Here is a 19,374-nt window from a genome sequence, read left to right as displayed (position 1 = left end):
ATATATTACTGCAGTATAGCGAGAATGAGGATGTTTTCATGCGATATGCGTGACCTTGTCCTTGCATGAGGAGACTTCCAGAACGTTATTTTGACAGGAAAAATGGATCATAAAGACAAGTATAAAAAAGGAAAGCCCAATGTTTCTAAAACCAAAGAGAAGAGGAGAGACGAAGAAGTTGGTGAGCAAATTAAAGTGTCCCATGTTACGGTTTTGTTAGTTGTTATGTTATTTTTGCTCTGTAATGTTCTCACGCATAAGTTAAGTCGTTTACCCGTGATGGACTACATTGTTATTTTGTCATAGCGCCCTCTTTAGGCAGAAAATAGAGAAATCCTAGCTGCTAGCTGCCTGTAACTGTTTTGTAGACTTTTGGGTCCCATTCAAATGATTCATAAATCCTTTAATCATTTTGATAATAACCTTTTCCAACAACATTAAGTGACTGTGACAGCCACAGAGTCATCATGTGCATGCTTAATCGATGGCATTTGAACAACCTGAACTTTGAAGGGAACTTCTTCACTTCGCACTGAGTTTTGAACTTGACCAAATGGCTTCTGCCAGTCGAATCGTTATTAAAAGACTCGACCACTTAGTTTTGACTGTCCAAAACATCGGTGCCACTGTGTCCTTCTACAATAAAGTATTGGGCATGGAGCTCGTATCTTTCAAAGGGGATCGCAAGGCTCTTCGTTTTGGTCAGCAGAAGATCAACCTCCACGAAGCCGGCAAGGAGTTTGAGCCCAAAGCCCAACACCCTACCCCGGGGTCAGCGGACATTTGCCTGATCAGCGAGACGTCCTCGGAGGATGTGGTTCGTCATTTGGAGGTCTGTGGGGTGCCAGTGGTGGAGGGACCAGTGACACGCACTGGTGCCCTGGGACCCATCAGGTCCGTCTACTTTCGAGATCCCGACAGGAACCTGATTGAAGTCTCCAATTATGAAGATGGCAACTAAGAAAGAGGACAAACTGAAGAAAAAGTGACTAAAGGCCCACATCTTAGTTTTACTGACAAGCAGTAACTTTGTGAAAATGCCTCATTTTGGACGATGAGAGTCAGAGAACTGACAGGAAATTTGTCTTCATGGACAAAATCTTAAAGTCCAGAATCTTCAAAGTTTCTAGAATGGAACCCTTTATTAACATGCTTCATGAGAATATTTCAGTTTAATTTAACTAAATGATGTAGATAAATTGTGTAACTTTATTTCTAAAAACTGAGCCTGGCTTTTCCTTGTAGTTTTTTGTATAAATTGGCATACAAATATATCTTCAGTTAAATGCACAGAATGAATTGCAATACATTTGATTTGCTGCAATCATCCAATTGTTTTCTCACCTTAATTTTTTAATTTTAAATTCCATTGGTTCAGAAGATCTTTATAACTAGATCTAGACCATTGTGTATATTTGTGCTTCATTTAAAGCTTTAACTTTAGTAACAAGTGTGTTTTATTTTCACAAAGTTTACAATTAATTCACAGGAGGACTTTAGAGAGTTTAGGGGCGGGCTATAGAAATCTCAACTTCCGTTCCACCCCCCCCCCCCCCCCAAAGGATGTATTACCATGGACTCAATTGTTTGAGATATTTCTCTTCAAATTCTTATAATTGACTTGGACATTCTATGGATTATAAAAAAAACAAGAGAAAAAAATCAGGTTCTTGAAACTGTTTAGTTTTTCTAGTGTGCATGCATTCCACCCCCCCCCCCCCCGCCCCACCCCCTCCCAAGAAAAAAATGTATCATACACAGTTGCTTATCTCCTCCTTGTCCAACTGTCACTAATTCCTGACGCCCATCTCATCAGGACTGCGGAAGCGGAGGCGAGACAAGTTCGTGGATGCCAAGAGACTGAGGTTGGATTCGGCAACATTTGACGATACCGAAGAACACACAAAAGAACAGGTGAGGAGGTACAGCTAGTCAGCTGCATGTGCATGGCTGTGTGTAATCACTTGTTTTGTGGCTATGCTTGGAGTTACTGACATTGACATGCTGCATTGAATAGGGCTCGCTCAATGACGGCCATGTCTGTAGGAGAACTGCAACTGCGTATTTTACGCAATCAAGCACGCATTGGGCAGTGTTAAAAATGTTCCAATCACGCGTGCTTGTTGCTCGAAATGTGTTCAAATACGATGCAGCCGATGCGCGTTATGCAAGTTGATGCACAAAATGCCGATACACGTGGATGGTCTGTAGGAAATTACGTCATTTGAACGAGACCTATATCTTTAGCCTTACAATCAAACATTAGACAGATAGAACCATGATCAAACAAATCAGTATTCTGAATATCCTCTTCCCCTTCCATACCATAATTCCAAACACATTCTTGCAGATCAGTGCACCCCTGTATTATTTGCAGAGGCGGGGAAACAGTTTTGAAAGTGGGGTGGGGGGCAAAGCACAGCTGTTGCCCGCTGGGCGTTGCAAATTTGAAAAATGGGGGGGGGGATTGACCTCACTTGTCGATAGAGGACACCCTTTCCTATGTTTTTCTTTTTGGTGAATGCTACACCCTGCCCCCCCCCCCCCACGCCATAGCAACTGCACTGTATGTAGGCCTTCCCGATGATCGAAAGTGTTCAATCCTGTTATTTCCAGAGACGGTATACTAGAGAACTTATTGCTTATGTTTACTCAGTGGGGGGCAAATGCCCCCCCCCCCCCCATCGCCTAGCAAGCAAATTATTCATACATGCAATAGACTACAAAATGCAGATCTACTGTCAATCCCGTGTGAAGATTCAGTTTTTACCCAAGACGCTTGCAAATACATGTACACCCTATAGACTGCACTGCAGCCGTCTTTGAGGCCTGTGTGTTTGTTCAACAGGAATACGCATGATTAGACCCCATGTGCATTCATTGTTAATGAATTAACATAACAAAACATGCCTCAAAGATGGCGGCTGAATGCAATCAATCTATCCAATGCAAATTCAACATTTTGTGGCCAGAGTAATTTTTCATAAGCTCAGATACATCCACAAACTGTAGACTGATCTGATACACCGTGCCCTCTGGAGACATGCACACAATAGGAACAAAAGATTGTATACGTCTCCACAGGGCAATTTCTATAGATGAATACGTCTCCACAAGGTTTTCATGAAATAGATATATGGATTTTACTCAAAAACTTGGAATATCCAGGGTGGGTTGATTAGTCGCAAATGGAAGAGTTTCAGAAAAGGGATATTAAGTCCGAATTTCAGCCAAGGAAATTAATTTTGGTTAAAATAAGAGCATTTTTAAACTACACTTTCAAACTCAAAAACTTGACTACACAAGAACAAAGAAATGTCTCCACAAGGATACAAATTTCAGTGTGTGTGTACTTTAGATGTTCAAAACTTCAAATACGATATTTCTTCCGATGATTTGTTGGCTCCTGTTGCATGTACCTCACTCTAAATCTAGGTTATCGAGGTGGCTAAGGCGATCCAGAAGCGCGGCAGTGCCGGCCGTCATGACCAGCTCAAACAACTCAAGAGAATGTTTGCACAGGGCAGTGCACTCATTGATGCCTTCCTCGGGTAGGTAGAATGCCATGGTCCAGTGGTCATGGTGTTTGACTTATGTACGATGGTGCGTGGGTTTAAACCACTGATCTCTATATAAAGACTGGATAGCTAATAAAGAGCCGCACAATGTACGAATTTGACGCCATATTGGTGAGACCGGCTGGTGATCTACAAAGGACAAGTTGCCGTCTTTATAGACAGCTTGATTTCTTTTGTAACGTCGCGGCTCACTTGACTTATATTTTGGCCACCACCACTGACCAACTGACCAAGGTTTACTACAATTTTTCTAACGTAGTGGTTACTTTTATAATGCCGCAAATCACTTTTCCGGCATTTTTGAAATAATAATCACTACGGAAATGTGTTCCTTTTAGAACATCATAATATGTGTACGTGACCAAAATGCGCGTCAACTGTTGATACAACGCGCGCGTATTTACGCGTAGAACGTTCGTATTATACACGGCCATCTTCGTGAGACCGGAGGCGAATTGGTCAATGTGCAAAGTCTACTGTGTGAATGTTGTATGCATATCCGCTATCCAGTCTTTATATAGAGATCAGTGGTTTAAACCCTACCAGGAACATGGTGCTTGTGCCCTTGGGCAAGACACTTTACTACAATTGCCTCTCTCCACCCAGGAGTATGAATGGGTACCTGTGAGGGTAGAGGACCGAATGTGCGCTGATATTGGCTGCCGCGTGGTCTCGTGGCCTGATGAACGGGGAATAATTGTAAAGCGCTTTGCATCAAATTGCACTGTTGCACAACAAAAATGCAGCTACAAAACGTGGAAGCTTCTCTGTGGGAGCATTCAGGAATATGTCACTTTGTCCCCAAATTCAAATGAAACAAATAGTGACACTGATACTGGTAAAAGTGTAGTTTAGGACCCTGTTCCATAAGAATAAAAAGACTGCTGTGACTAACACGTCTCTTCTGCTAAAACAGGTAAGAAAGTCGCATTTTCTTCAAAAGTACTGATCAAACTTAAAAGAACCTACGGTAAGTTTAAATTAAAAAAGAATGCCTGAGGTTTCAAAAGTCATTTTGGAATTGAAAGTCATTTGCAACAGTCATTTTTGAAAGGAATTAGTAAAACTAGTAAAAAAAAGCAGTGTCCTGAACTACATTTTTACCGTGATGCCGCTTCAAAGTTCAGTTTTACTCTGTTTTCTTTTCCGAACTCAGTCAGTGCATAGTTTCACTTTTATCTTGAGCAGTGTAGACAACGCACTGCATGCCCTCGTTGGCTTGCTGAGCGGCCGCGATCCCACCTTGCAGCTTGAAGCCTCCTGGTGCATCACCAACTTGTCGGCTAGCGTCCACGAGCACTGCATGGTGGTGTTGCAGTCTGCTGCCCCCTATCTAGTCACGTACCTCAGCGGCCAGAACGCAGCACTTCAGGTTGGTTTCATTTTCTCTTCGTATCTTTGCAGTGGCTATCGTTACGGCAGCCGTAACGCTATTTGCAACCGCTATGGTTACAGCATGGCGGTCAACCGTCTGGTTCCCTGACATAATAGTATGCAACATCTGGAGCTTTCACATGTTGGAACCAGACTCAACCAAATGGTTCTCAGACTTTATTTCCCTTTTAAAAATAATCCTCTAAAGCCACTGATTACAAAGAAGAAAATGAAATCTACTTAAATAAAAAACAAGTGCGAGTGCACAATAAGCTCTGGCCGTCTTGCTTGAAAGTCTTCCATGAAATCTATCAAAATGGTCCTGAGCTGAAAAATGTGACACCCCGTTGCGACGCCGATGGCACATATGGAGCACCATACTTTAGATGTATACCTAGATTTGTAGCGATTTGTGATAAATACCATGTGACTATAACATTACTGCACATATTTTGCCTCCATTTACAAACTTTTCATCAACATCTTTCCGAATTGTTAAAAACAATTTTTGTTAAGTATTTAATCTATTTTGTATTTTTTTTTGAAAATTTAAATTTGGTAGTTATATTTTGTGGGAAACTTATGGGGCTTACTTTGGTAAATTTTCCAAAAACCGTCAGCAAGAGTGGATTTTATGACCACGGCATGGCATTTGGTCAATTAGTGAATTATTTTTGGTCAAATTTCGGGGACAGACAGACAGACTGACCGTCTGACCGACCGACCGACCACCAAGTGACTTGTAGAGGTTCCTGCCAGAACTTAAAAAGTACGCAGCACGGGTTTCGATCCCGGAACCTTCGGCACAGTAGTTGAACATTAAATCCAAGTGAGCTACTGAAGCGCTGTGGTTGGACGGGCAGTTATAAATATGATAGATTTGCAATGGTGTTTTAATTAATTTGCGATGCCATAACGATAGCAGTTGAAAGTTGCGTTACGGCTGCTGTAACGGTAGCCACTACGTTTTATCTTAGCTCAGTGGTGGCTTATAACCGGGCAATTTCTGAAATCTCAGCTTCATCTGTGACCTTGTGGCATGGAAACCAGTTATAGCCAAAGCTAGCCAAAGCTAGAAACAAAACCCAGGTTTAGTAAATGGCCTTGGCTGATTAAAATATAGGATGGTGGAAACCTAGTCTTCATTGTTCTTTATTAGACTTCATCTTTTACTAGAATGGTTTCTGAAACCCAAGCTTTGTTTCAGCTTCAGCTTTGTTTCAGCTTCAGCTTTGTCTCTTGCATCCAAACTATTTGTATGGTACATATGTGTACATAGAGACAAAGCCGAGGATTGCCAAAATAATGCATCGCCAAAATTCAGCACTAGTATAGTGGTCATAGTTTTCCTTTAGATAAATTGTGGCCTTTACCAGAGCTATTTATGAAACCTCGACTTCAAAGGAGCCAGTTGTACATGTCCTCACATGTACAACTGGCGCCTTCTTTGTTGAAACAGGTAGTAGTTCACCTTCACAATCTGAGGTAAAAAATGCAGGAAGCTGATGCTGCACACAAACTGAGGTTTGGGAAATGGCCCCTGGCTTGCCAAACTGAAAATGTGACTAGCGCCCTCTTGTGTTTAAAATAGTTCCAAGCCCAGGGATCATGTATGTGTGCAGTACCTGGATATAACATTAGTCTTTCTTTGCATTCTCTTGAGCCAGATGGTTGAAATAAAAACGCGTGGTATGCAGACATAACTCATGTTTGTTAATGGAAACTGAGCCCATTAAATTAACAAATACCTGGCACATACTATTTTTACACTGAACATAAACAAACAAAAGTTCAAAGAAATTCTCATTTCTAAAAGTGTAATGACTTATTTGAGATATCATTAGAATGAGGAAAAACTAATGTTCCTTCCATTACTAGAAACAAAATTATTTACATCTTTTTCTCAGTTTTGATCCAATTTTAACCCTAACCACCCCAACCCTTCAAAATCCAACTGCATGTTTTGTTGGAATCTGTTGGAGTGAGTACTGCACTAGTAAACTGATTATGCTTTACATGGGGTCAGGCATACCACCATGAGTCAAACGGTTTGGGTGTAGAGTTTACCATATGATGTTGGATTTTGCAGAGTGAGAAAGGTTCCTAGTAAATCACCGAAGGGGGTACTGTTAGGGTTAAAGTAAGCATTTCTTGGGTACTCAAGCAGTGGCGTAGTTAGGATTCTTTTTCAGGGGGGAGGGGCTGGACTTCTTTTGATGCTAGAGGGCGCTCTTTTTTTTCTTATCAATTTATTCACATTTCATAAGACGTGTGTCTAGGGAAATCCAAAGTTGTCTTCTTGTCATCTTCGTTTTAATAACTCAAAAAAATACACTAAAAAGACACTTCCTTGGCAAGCGGCAAGTTCAGGATTATTTGTAGGGGGCACCTGGGGGGCGCTGGGAATTTGTGGGGGGTACTGCCCCCCCCCCCCCCCCCCACCTCGGCTATGCCACTGTACTCAAGTTCACAATTCAAGTGGTGAAAAAACTTCGCAGCCTGTAATTGTGTTTGAATTGCACTTTGATTAAAGGGAAGATACAACATTTGCAAATATCATAAAACGAAATGATCAAATTATCCTGAAATACCTTACTGAATTGTTAGGGACTGACAGTTTAAAGCATCCTTTAAAATCGTGGCTCCTGCTGTGCTGACATTTTCAAGAAAAACTGTATTTTTCCAACGCTGGTCGGCCGACCAGCGTTGGAGAAAACTGGCTTTTTTCAAAAACTATTCCTATTTTTTTATATTTAGTTATTCTGACTTTTCTTTGCAATTGATTACACACCTGTGAAGGGGTACAAGCCAGAGCTAGACTGATTCTATGACCTTGCGATTCCCCAATGTGTATTAATTGCTCCGTTTCATCCGTTTCAGGGAACCAGACTACAAGAACATGGTTGGTTTTCTTGGTTTTTCCAGCATATACAAGCCCAAAACGTGAAACAAGTCAGTTTAACAATGTTTTGTATAACATATGAATCCTCCACATCCATTTATTTCTGAAAATTGCAGCAAAAGCAAATGTTGTACATTCCCTTTAAGGCTTTAATTACAGTTTACTACTGTCTTGTTGAACTTTTATCCAAATGAACCCTGCAGTGTACTTTTTTGCATCATGCACGGTACAATGGCATAGCATCCCAACAGGTTGATCATTTACTGCAGAGGTCCATATTTACATAAAGTGCACATGCACCTGTGCACGATGGCTTATTGTCCATATTAAAATGACAGACAATTTAAATTTTCTGTCATTTTAATGTGATGTATTTGCAAGAAAATCTTCAAGAAAATCTTCAAGAAAATATTCCATACAGTTACTTTTATGCCTCTTTTGATACCATGTTCAGTTTTAATTTTGGTTTTTGGGGGGAGTGGGATTTTGCAATATAGATTTATTTAACTTGTTGCTATGTTATTAACAAATTAGCTGTTGAACAATTCGTACACAATTTTACAGATGTAAAACTCAAGATAGGCCAAGTAAAAAAATAAACCAGTTTCTCATCACTGCCTGCTTCCCTTTTTCCCGGTTGCCTCCTTTTAACATTTTTTCCTTTTAAATTCATTTGCAATGTATTTTGCACATATGTTGTCAATATATTGTCTTTTTATTTATTTGCAACAAAATGGTAGCTTTGCCGTCATCTTTGAAAATCTGAAAGGGGGGGGGGGGGGGGGGGGGAACGCCGGCCTCCTTCAGTTTTCAAAAGGCTGGACAAGAAAGTTCTTATTTTTGTTACTTGGCCTTAGAGGGCGTCTTCCATCAACTCTGCGCAGTTTTCCTATAAATTCAAGGCATTGAGGGTAGATTTTTTTTACAGCAGATTCCTTGAAATTAAGTGAATAAACTACCCAAAAATCAGAAGGCCAACCAAATAAACTTCCGTTGGCATGAAGTTTTTTATCGGTAACTCTCGCTACTAGAAATTTACAGTTTGTCTGCTCATCTTTGTTGCAAGTTGAAACATGTAAGAAACTACTAAACAAAACACTCCTTTGGCACAAATACAAACTGTGCTCTCTCCCTAAAAAAAACCCCCAAAATTCGCAATAACACTTGCATTTTGCATATAAAAAAACAAGGTGCCAAAATGACTACCTAAAATCAATAATTTAAGTCCAAACAGTTTTTTTTGATAGGAAATGCAAACACCTCTCTGCCACATCACTTAAATGAAAGGTCTTGTTGCCCCCTTTAGTTTGATACCACATTTGAGCTTGTGACGCTTGCAGTTTGAAGATTTCATTAAAATTTGTATTTTTCCAAAAACAGGCAGGCGAGGTGTGTAAAAGAAAGAAGTAGAAATCCTGATCTGTGTTTTCTCATCTCTGCAACGCTGTGTTTGTTGTTCCTTGTCTCGCAGGACCAGTGTTGTTGGGCTCTGGGCAATCTTGCCGGTGACGGCCCCGAATGCCGCGATCGTCTGGTAGATCAAGGCGCCGTAAAACCTCTGATCAACTTGCTCAAGGTAAGCAGACTCATTGTTGTGCAAAGTTATTTCATCATTAATGCATTCAATGTATGTTATGCTCATGTATAATGGACAAATTGGAGAGTACCATATTGTTCAGTTGAATACATTGAGGAAAGATTTGCATTTTGTCTATTTTACGGATAATAAATCTATTCATAAACATATTTTTTGAACGTAACTGTTCAGAATTGGCATTTTGTGCATGAACATAATCAAGCACCATATAAGGTGTAATATAAATTGTTAAATTCTGCTATATACATGTATTTAGCAGCAATGTGCATTTTTGAAGATTTTTTCTTCTTCAGATATTCACCAGAATTATGTTATTTTTATCGCTATTAAAATAACAACGGTAACAGATTTGACAATGATTATTACTGTCTATAGTTAAACAGCAAAATAAGAATGTCTCCTTCTGGTGAAGAGGGTGGTCAGCAGTTGCTCAGAGCTGCAAATACCAGTGTCTGCTTGAAACTATGAAAGCTAATCAAAAATTTGATTTTTAACAAAATAATTATAGTTGGCATTTTCCCCTGTTGCCGTAGTAGGGGTGTGCATTTATGGGTATATGTTGTACAGGAACCTGGTACCCAATTGAAAAAAACACCAGGTACCTGTTAAAGAAACCCAACCCCAAAATTCAAATCTCGGAAGTTGCTGTTGAGATTGTTTTTAAAGATCCACATGCTAATACAGTCGAATCTTGTTAGTACAAACTCTGTTAATACAAAAAGCCTTAGTCCCGACTGTGCATTTATATGCACAATGAATGGGACTGATGTTCCTCTTAATACAAAATTCTGATATAACAAACAATTTGGCTCGGTCCAAACGAGTTTGAATTAACTAGACTCGACTGTACTACCACATCATTGTGCCAATACAGCAAGATACAAGTGTGTATAGTGAACTGGCACAAGCGTCATAAATGAGAAACATGTTTTGTTTTCCCCATGTAGCCTGGTCTTAATTTTTAAAATTCCTCACAACTGACATTCAAAGCCTTTCTTTTTCATTGTCTGTGAAGTCACATACCAAGTAATTTGTAATTTGTAAAGTTGGTAACGGGTTCTCGATCCCAAAATCTCGAACCAGTTCCTGACATCAAGGGTCGGGTACTCGGGTACCCGGTTCCGATGCACAGCCCTATGCCATAGTGACAGCGATTGGAATGAATTTAAAGGGAATGTACAACATTTGCTTTTGCAGCAATTTTCAGAAATAAATAGATTTGGAGGATTAGTATGTTATAGCAAATATTGTTACACTGACTTGTTTCATGTTTTGGGTTCGTAGATGCTGGAAAAACCAAGAAAACCAATCATATTCTTGTAGTCTGGTTTCCTGACCCCACTTAAGATGAAACAGAGCAGTTTATAGACTTTGGGGGATTGTAAGATCAGAGAATCAGTGTAGCAGGCTTGTAGTCTTCACAGGTGTGTAATCAATTGCAAAGAAAATTCAGACGAGCTAAATATGAAAAATTAGGAACACTTTTTGAAAAAAAGCAAGTTTTCTCCAACGCTGGTCGGCCGACCAGCGTTGGAAAAATACAGTTTTTCTTGAAAATGTTAGCACACCAGGGGCCACAACTTTACAGGATGCTTTAGACTGTAATTCCCTAACAATCCAGTAAGATATTTCGTGATAAATTGATCATTTCACTTTTTGATGTTTGCAAATGTTGTATCCTCCCTTTTAGTTTAATCCTATATTGCATTCATGCAGTTCTGATGTGCTGAAGCCGTTGGACATGCCCACGCTTTTAAAAAAAAAACCTATAAAATATCTTGTCAAGTTACACATGTATGTAAATATAAATCATCCGCTTGTATTACAGTACATGTGTACATGTCCATGTTATTCCTTTGACAGCAGAAAGTGTCCCAGTGTATACATGTACTGTTAAGTCCTGTCTGGTATTTGTTAATGTCAGGTATTTTAATAGAAAGGTATGTGGGTAAATGATACTACGCTATTGGGTTTAATGTCACGCATCACGCTAATAACTCAGAGCCACAGTTTCTCTACTAGTCTCGGAAGTTGCGGAGTGAATGCAGTGTGCCCACAGCAAATTTCTCCAAGATGAATTTTCATCTGACAACGTTAATTTCCTCTTTGTCCATTTGTAATTGGGTGTTATTACTTTCAAAACCATTTCTAATTTGAAACTTGTTTGGGAAATTAAATGTCACTTGTGGTTTTTAATGGCTCCACGCCAGTGCGCGATGCATTTCTCTTAGGAATACATTGTGTGCAACTTTCTACTTCTCTTAAATGAATGAAAATTACTTGACATCCCTTTTTGGTCAATTTGAAAAGTGTACTTCTTTAGACATTTGAAATCTTCCATTATCCAGACTGAGGGCGCTGTTACTGTTCTAATTTCTAATGGAATTTCTAATTTGTAGAATTTTTTACAGACATCGTTTGAATGGCTGAACAACAGTAGTCTGACAATTGACATCCTGCAAAAGTGCAAGAATTTTTCAAACAATTATTATTTTCATTAAATATGGTTGGAAAAGGGGGAAAAGGAAAAGGAAAATGGGGCCAAAATAACAAAAAAATGACTCAAAGTTCGTGATGTAGTCTCCAATTGCCTTACAATGCGGACGAGGCATGCCCCCGGCCCCCTATAGCAGGGGCATGCAGTCACTCATCAACCCCCCCCCCCCCATCTCCAAGCATTTCCTGACAGCTAGATCCGCCCCTGTTTGTGCAGACATCATTTGAATAGCAAAGAAGCTACTGCTTTCAGCCATTTTTCGTTTTCCACACATTTGCTTTTGCCCCATGGTGGTTGTCCTTTCCAGAATGAAAAACAATTAATTGTTTAGTACGCACGCTGTTCATGGTTGGGTGCACTGTGTAGAATATAAGTTTGATAAACATGTGTTAAAATTAAATTGAACTTGTGAAGTTACTATGCAATTGACCTATAGCGATAGAATCGCGTTCGAGTAGTGTCAACGCAGCTGACAATTACATGATATACAAATGGACGTGGAATCTAAGACAAACAAAACTTAGTGTACAAAAACTCCATAGGGTTGTCTAAGGGGCGTGGCTAACTCGCAAACAGTGATAGGTTAGTTGTGACGTTCTACAAAAGCCTGCGTTGCCTGCAGAATTAATTTTTTTCTTTAATTTGTGATGTGTTTTGTTTTGAGTGTCATGTTTTTAGTATATCTTTCAAAATTATTCTACTGGATGGCTACGTTTTGTTTGAGTAAGATACGATAAAGATATCTTTTGACAGATTCATTAAATAATGATATACATGTACACGTAGTAACTGACAACAGGTTCTCTTCAGAACCACACATACTCACAAAAGAGATTGACACGAAAACGTTCATTAATTATTGTGAACCCATAGGTAAGGCCTTGTATTGTTTTGGTGTATTTTTGCTTCAAAATCGAATCATTTTTCTGCTTTCCATGTGAATTGCACAATTTTTGTCTGCATTCTGTGTTTTTACAGCCAAACTTATTGAAATGCAAATATACTTTTAAACCTGCTAGTCATTTTTATCAAAATTGTTCATGTAAACATGGTTTGCTAACCAGCTGGGTGTTACGTTTCCTGGTAATAAAAGTTTGTATTACCTCGACAACATCTTCATACTCCTGTGTGATACTTTGCGACAGACTTATCAAGTGTAACATTGTTTGTATTTCACAGATGTAATAACATATAAATAAGTAATAATCGATCTCAGGTTATTCTGTAACTGTCGCCGTAGCAGGAAAACACATCAGGTACCAGCGTTATGTTTCTACTTCTTGTCACGATTCTCTCCGACGCTGATCAAATATCATCTGGACGGCTGGATATAGATAGACCGAGGCAGACCCAGGCCGGCACTTTCTTGAAACGCGATCTGTGCCAGTGTAAATGTAGAAAACAGTGTAAACATGTTTTGTGTCAGTCATACTTGTCAGGCACTCAGGCTTATCACATGGCCAGCAAAAAGTTTTATTACAATTGAAATATAACTTTGTAATTTGGCTGCACGGACGGAACATAACACAGTGTTTTGAATGTTGATAATTCACCAAGTGCATCACAAGTTTTGATCCACGTGGTGTATGAAAAGTGTATTCTTGGTATCAGTTCTCAGGTAGAAAAGTGTGTGTAAATTTCTCATTTTTGTCAAGTGCATGCATTAAAAAAGTGATATTACAAACTTTGCTGTAGATGAGAGTTTTGAAATACTTCAGCAAAAGTAGGGATTTGGGGTCAGTTAGTGACAAGAATTTGTTTCTAAGTTCAAGTCACATACATTGTACATATGTACACTTTTTATTTTCTTCCACAAAACATACCGGTACATGTATGTGTACATGTACGTTGATGTTGCTTATCTAGCTCTGAGGTTATTATTACTAAGAATTAAGTTTTCTTTTGGATTGGAAGTAAGATAAGTGTCTTTTTTTACTACTGTAATTTGTACTCCCCCCCCCCCCCCCCCCCCCCCCCCCACTGTGAAAAAGGCAGAAATTGAAGAAATTGGATTGTCATGTAGCTCTGGATGCACAAGAGTATGTCCAGACAATTTTGAAATCTCTACTGACTACTTTTTCCCTGTATTTAGATTTAGGCCAATTAGTGACATTCTGTGACCGAATTAGACCCTGCAATGTGGCATCTTCATTAACCCTTGTCTCTTCCAACTGTCTTCATGCCTTCTTGCCCTCACCCTTCACGCCTCGCAAGGCACCTGGCATCTCAATCCATAACTGGCGGTGCGCTGGCCCGGCAGTTCCGATTGCCGTGCCTGTGTCTTAATTAAGCTGCCGTTCGAAACAATCGCTCGAGAGCCGTTAAAATTTATTGTCGTTGAGCTTCCATGCGTGTCTTTCCAATATGGTGTGCGGGGACCGGGAATATATTAATTACACTTATAATGAACATTATGCATGGGGAGCTACGAATGTGACTGTCAAGACACTGTTAACGTCATATATTTTGTTGAATGGGTTATTGAGATCTATGTGTAATGCATCTAGGCTGTGCACATAGTGAGTGTTGTACGTATGTATCAGCTGAGCAGCGAGAATTTGCAAACTTGCCGTTGAAACAACATAAGAAATGAGATGGCATCTGTGATATTCATCTTAGTGACTGGGGCCAAATTGCAATGAGCTGCTCGGCACAGACATTGCTCGGCACTGAAAATAACTGCTTAGCTAGAACAGGTCATCAGTCAAAATGTCATGCCACGTTTTTGCCTGTGACTGGTTACCAGATGATTTTTGCTTAGCACATAAATTTGTGCATCTGTGATATTCATCTCTACTAACCAGGGGCCAATTTTGATGAACAGCTGAGCACATAAATGTTCTAAGCAGCAAAATATCTGCTAGCAAACTTAGGTTAGGCCTATAGGCCCAATATATCGTCGCAGAGCTGACAAACCAGCGAATCGACCAATATGCTTATTCGTCGGTATGTCAGTTCTGGGATGAAATGGCCTGCCATGGATACTGCTTGTGATAGGTTCTCAGAAAATCTTTGTATAGCGTATGACGTTTCTGAGGTACCGTACTTGCTGCTTATAGCTCCATAAATGTGGGACCAGGTGTTTGCTGTAAACCCTAGTCCCCTTGAGTGATTTACTAGGAACCTTCCTATTCTCTTGCAAAATCCAGCACCATATTGTAATCTACACACCCAGACTGTTAGACTCTGATTATGGTGGTATGCCTGATCCCATGTGAATCATCATCAGTTTACTTAGTGCAGTACTCACTCCAACAGATTCCCACAAAACATGCAATTCGATTTTGAAGGATTGGGGTGGTTAGGGTTAAAGAGCTTGTAAAAAATTTGGGATATGCCTGTCAAGGTGATGATACCAATAAAACTGTTTGGAGGATACCATAGACCTCCCACCAAGACTCGTTAAAGAAATGAGCACTCCGATATAAGGGCCTTGGGATGCATGCAGTCAACATGGCTTGAGAAAATTGATTTGTGCAAAGTGTTCTTCACATTCACTCATTCAATTGACTATAAAAATCTTCTCATCAGCTAAGTGGAGTCAAGTAAGGCCCACAACCCTAAATGGTGCTGTATAACTTTTCACCTGGAAGGGTTTGATCCTGTCTGATGTGCAGACTAACAGATCTCTACACAGCTGGATAGTGCAAATTTGAAAATTGGGGCGAGGGGGGGGGGGGATTGGACATCATTAAAATCTTTTAGGAGTTTTAAATTTTACATTTTCAGAAAGCCATCGCATTGGCTCCGAGGAGGATGGTGATTAAATTTGTTTTGAAATAGTAAAATAAAAGAAAAGGAGGAACCGTAACTTCTAAAGCCCAGTTCATACTCGGCGCGAAAGCGAAAGCGAATGCGAATTTGTGACGTGATGGCAAGTATTCTTTTTTTTTAAAGTGCCACGTGCTGATGAATCTTTTCTTCGTCACAACGTTAAACCTTCTCATCATCCCCCTCAGAATTCAATGAAAGCTCAATAACTCAATATTTGTTCAGTGTTTTTATGACCCTGGTAATATTTGACTACTTGGCCTTATAAGATTTGTAGCCACTATCCGTTGCGATGATGTCTAACAAATTGTTTGTCTGGCAGGGAATATCTGCCCGGTTTGTCATTGAGCTGATTATTGATTGAAGTGGCGACGATGTTCCAATCGTAATATGATTTCTGTGTTTGTTTAGACACACCTCGAGGACAGTGATGAGTCCTAGACCCAATTTGATTAAGCAGGCAGTTTAATGCTTCGCAAATTTTGTGCCAAGCAAAAATCTTCTGAGTACCAGTCATGAGCAGTATACATGTACATCCGATGACGTTTTTAGCTGGTTACCTGTTTCTACCAAGCAAATATTCGCTGTGCTTAGTAGGGGCTCTACAGGGGGGTGGGGTTGTTGGGGCAGGGGGTTGCAATCCTAATCCTCCGGTTCAGCTGCTGACTAATGTTACGATACTACATGTAGTAACATGGGGCAAAAAAATAAAATTGGAATCCTAAGGCCAAAAAATAAAAGTCTCCGGTTTCTGGTATGGAGCTTGCCCCAAAAGTGGTGCGGCGACGCGGCTTTTTCTTTTTTTTTTTACCTTTTTTTTTTTTTTTTTTTGGCTTCAAATGTCGGCTGATGACTGCAAATGGTGCCCGACTAAACTTACTGCAAATATATGGGAGTCCAGAGAGGCCACATAAATCGTATTCTCGATCATAACCCCTTCTAAAAACACGTTAAAATTGTGCAGCAGCAGAATTCCAGTCAAACCAGTGAGTTTGGCGGTTTTGAAACATCATCTTGTATTGAAAAAAAAAACGTTTTCATTTTGCCGACGCCCATGGCTACGGCGACGCGCGCCCATACCAGAAACCGGAGACTTTTTTTTTTTGGCCTAAAGTTCCTGAATTTATTCTCTAATTGCCTTAGAAAGCAGGACAAAGCATTGTAGATTTCAAAATTTTTCCAGGGGCATGCCCCGGACCCCTGCCTTAGACTAAAACCCCCCCACCCTTTTATATCAATCCCCCTCCCGAATTTAGTGAGATCCACCCCTAAATTGCTGTGCCTAACAGCCCTTTGAAACTGGCCAGTGTATACGTGTACGTCAATATGTGAGCTACGGTAGTTTGTTGTGCTATTATTATTAAAGTATTAACTAAAACTAAGATGGCACCAAGATGTACCGGTATGTACTGTAAATTGCAGAAACAAATATGAACCTCCATTGGGAAAGCTAGAAGTGGTGTTATGTTATTCTTTGTTTTAGCAGGATGCTTAAAACCTTATCTTTGACTAACTCATCACATGAGCCAGTGTAAGACACCTGACATGCATGTAAATGGCTCGTGGTAAATGCAAGGAGTGTCTAGCTGAGACAAAGACATATTGCTTGGCTATAACCAACAATGACACATGTGCCTGTGGAAGTACAGTAGCTGGCGAGGTCTTATTCCCATAAATGTGTTCACGATCGTGACTGCCAACCTTTGCCAAGGAATTGATTGGGATGTGGCCAAACTTCCCCAGCTGTAGGGCAGGGCAACAAGGATGCCCAAGTGTCCTTCAGTATGGACAGACTTTGCCAATTTCATTATTGAGCAGATTTCCAGTACCTTCTGGTTGACCAGATTTCTAATGCATCAAAGCTACATGTAACTACTCTGTGATCAATTGCCGTATCAAGCAGATCATTCAGGCATTGGTATTAAGTCTGAAATTCTCCTGAGAAATTTCAACAAAACTTGCTGAGTGACTCTATCAGTTTTCCTGTACTGAAAGCAGCATTAGCAGGGTAGGATTCCTCTTTGTAACCTTTTCTAGGATGTATCAGTGTTTGAAGCCATGGGAACTTACGTTTTAGTTGATTGCCACCCAAACTGTTGCCTTTGTTTTTCTTGATTTCACACCACTGTGAAACAACGGGTTTCTGTTGCAATCGCTAAAAATTCGCAGTCAAAATGGAATAAGGTCTGTTCATAATTTTGGGGTCCAATTTTTTATGTGTTACCCGTTACATCTGATATAAGATTTTGTATACTCAGGGCACACTCTTTTAATGTCTTCTACCTCCAAGAGTGACTGTAAAGCAAAGTACTTACCAAACAATAAAAAATAGTTTGAAGTCAATGTTAGTGATACTTGCATGGCAAATTACACAGGTCAGATGTAACAGGGACACACAAATGTCATACTTTTGGACCCCTCATTAATGGACTGACTTAATAGAGAAAAACCATCCAACTGTGTTTTTTTCTTAAATCCCCTACGAAATACTCTTATAAGAATCTTATAAGAATCTTATAAGAATCTTATAAGAATTTTGTAAGAATCTTATAAGAATCTGAGAACCTTCTTATAAGAATCTTATAAGAATCTTATAAGAATCTTATAAGATTCTTATAAGTATTTTATATGCAAATTAGTAAGATCTTATAAGATTCTTATAAGATTCTTATAAGATTCTTATAAGATTCTTATAAGATTCTTATAAGAATCCCGGCGTGGCCTACAAAATACTCTTATAAGAATCTTATAAGAATAGTCACAGAATCTTATAAAAATCTTTTAAAATTTGTAAAAATCTTACAAGATGATGTTAAACATCTTATAAAATTTTAAAAATATGGTAATACTTTTCTTATAAACCTACATCATAAATAGACATGCTCGTTACTAAACATCTATGAAAACCCATGACTAACAAAAAAATCTTGTGTTTGCTGATGAAATAAATATTTTTAAAAATGACACCTCAACAATTAATGGATGCCAGGACAGTAAAAGTAGGCTAAAAGAGTTAATTTAATACTTACTGTTTGTTTCAGGACAAAACAACACATGAAACTGATCATATAATTAACAGCTTTCAGAGGAAAAGTTGAAATACAATAATTATTTTCGTTTGGTTTTACCACACGTTAAATAAAGTGATCAGAACCAGTCATCTGATTTATAAAATACATGTATTCCAAAAAAGGTACTTAACATCTTCCAAAATACATACATGTACATATGAGTTCGTTTCTGCATTCAGTATGGGATGTTGAACAATAGAGGACAATAGGGTCCCCAATTCCCGAGAGGTCCCATATTTACAATCGTGTACAAAACATGTGGGAGATAGGTCTCCCTGAAAAGTCAGAGTACAAACAAAAAAGAGACAATAGGCGTCCTCGATTGCAGGAGATTTAAAACTTTCAATGTAGTGAAGGGTCTTTGTTCTCTGCAGCATGGACGTCTCCAACATAATACATCAGATCATATGTCCTGGTTTACAGCACGGTAGCAGTGGCCAGCAAAGCGAACTCGTCGTTGAGCAACAATGACAGAGATGTATGTAGGTGGAATGTCTCCGTAAATCTGTTCTTTAGTCCTGTGATCACACCATGAGATGTTCTCCACCCTCTTAGAAGCATGGTGTATTTGCCATCAAGGTGAT

At 39.4% G+C, this 19,374-nt stretch overlaps 2 protein-coding genes across 2 annotated transcripts; both read left to right on the top strand.

Moving 5' to 3' along the window:
* Positions 1 to 21: 21 nt before the first annotated feature.
* On the top strand, positions 22 to 11,206 carry LOC119730691 (importin subunit alpha-3-like). Its single transcript, XM_038203685.1, has 6 exons — positions 22 to 181; positions 1,817 to 1,914; positions 3,436 to 3,551; positions 4,767 to 4,950; positions 9,326 to 9,430; positions 11,168 to 11,206. Exons 1-6 carry the CDS (start codon positions 103 to 105, stop codon positions 11,171 to 11,173), a joined length of 588 nt encoding a protein of 195 aa, XP_038059613.1. The 5' UTR covers positions 22 to 102; the 3' UTR covers positions 11,174 to 11,206.
* Positions 518 to 1,553, top strand: LOC119730692 (glyoxalase domain-containing protein 5-like). Its single transcript, XM_038203687.1, has one exon. It carries the CDS (start codon positions 554 to 556, stop codon positions 959 to 961), a length of 408 nt encoding a protein of 135 aa, XP_038059615.1. The 5' UTR covers positions 518 to 553; the 3' UTR covers positions 962 to 1,553.
* Positions 11,207 to 19,374: the final 8,168 nt, after the last annotated feature.

This window comes from Patiria miniata, unplaced genomic scaffold (genome assembly GCF_015706575.1).
Source record: "Patiria miniata isolate m_02_andy unplaced genomic scaffold, ASM1570657v1 HiC_scaffold_22, whole genome shotgun sequence".
In the NCBI taxonomy this organism is placed as follows: Eukaryota; Metazoa; Echinodermata; class Asteroidea; order Valvatida; family Asterinidae; genus Patiria; species Patiria miniata.
Note: the sequence above shows the minus strand (reverse complement) of the source record. Positions and strands in the feature narration are given on the sequence as shown.

What these genes read in the sequence shown, in the direction of transcription:
- LOC119730691 (XM_038203685.1), top strand. Translation starts at nt 103, where the DNA reads ATGGATCATAAAGACAAGTATAAAAAAGGAAAGCCCAATGTTTCTAAA. An exon ending in AAGAACACACAAAAGAACAG is followed by an intron (nt 1,915 to 3,435) that starts GTGAGGAGGTAC and finishes CTCTAAATCTAG; the next exon opens with GTTATCGAGGTGGCTAAGGC. An exon ending in GCCAGAACGCAGCACTTCAG is followed by an intron (nt 4,951 to 9,325) that starts GTTGGTTTCATT and finishes CTTGTCTCGCAG; the next exon opens with GACCAGTGTTGTTGGGCTCT.
- LOC119730692 (XM_038203687.1), top strand. Translation starts at nt 554, where the DNA reads ATGGCTTCTGCCAGTCGAATCGTTATTAAAAGACTCGACCACTTAGTT.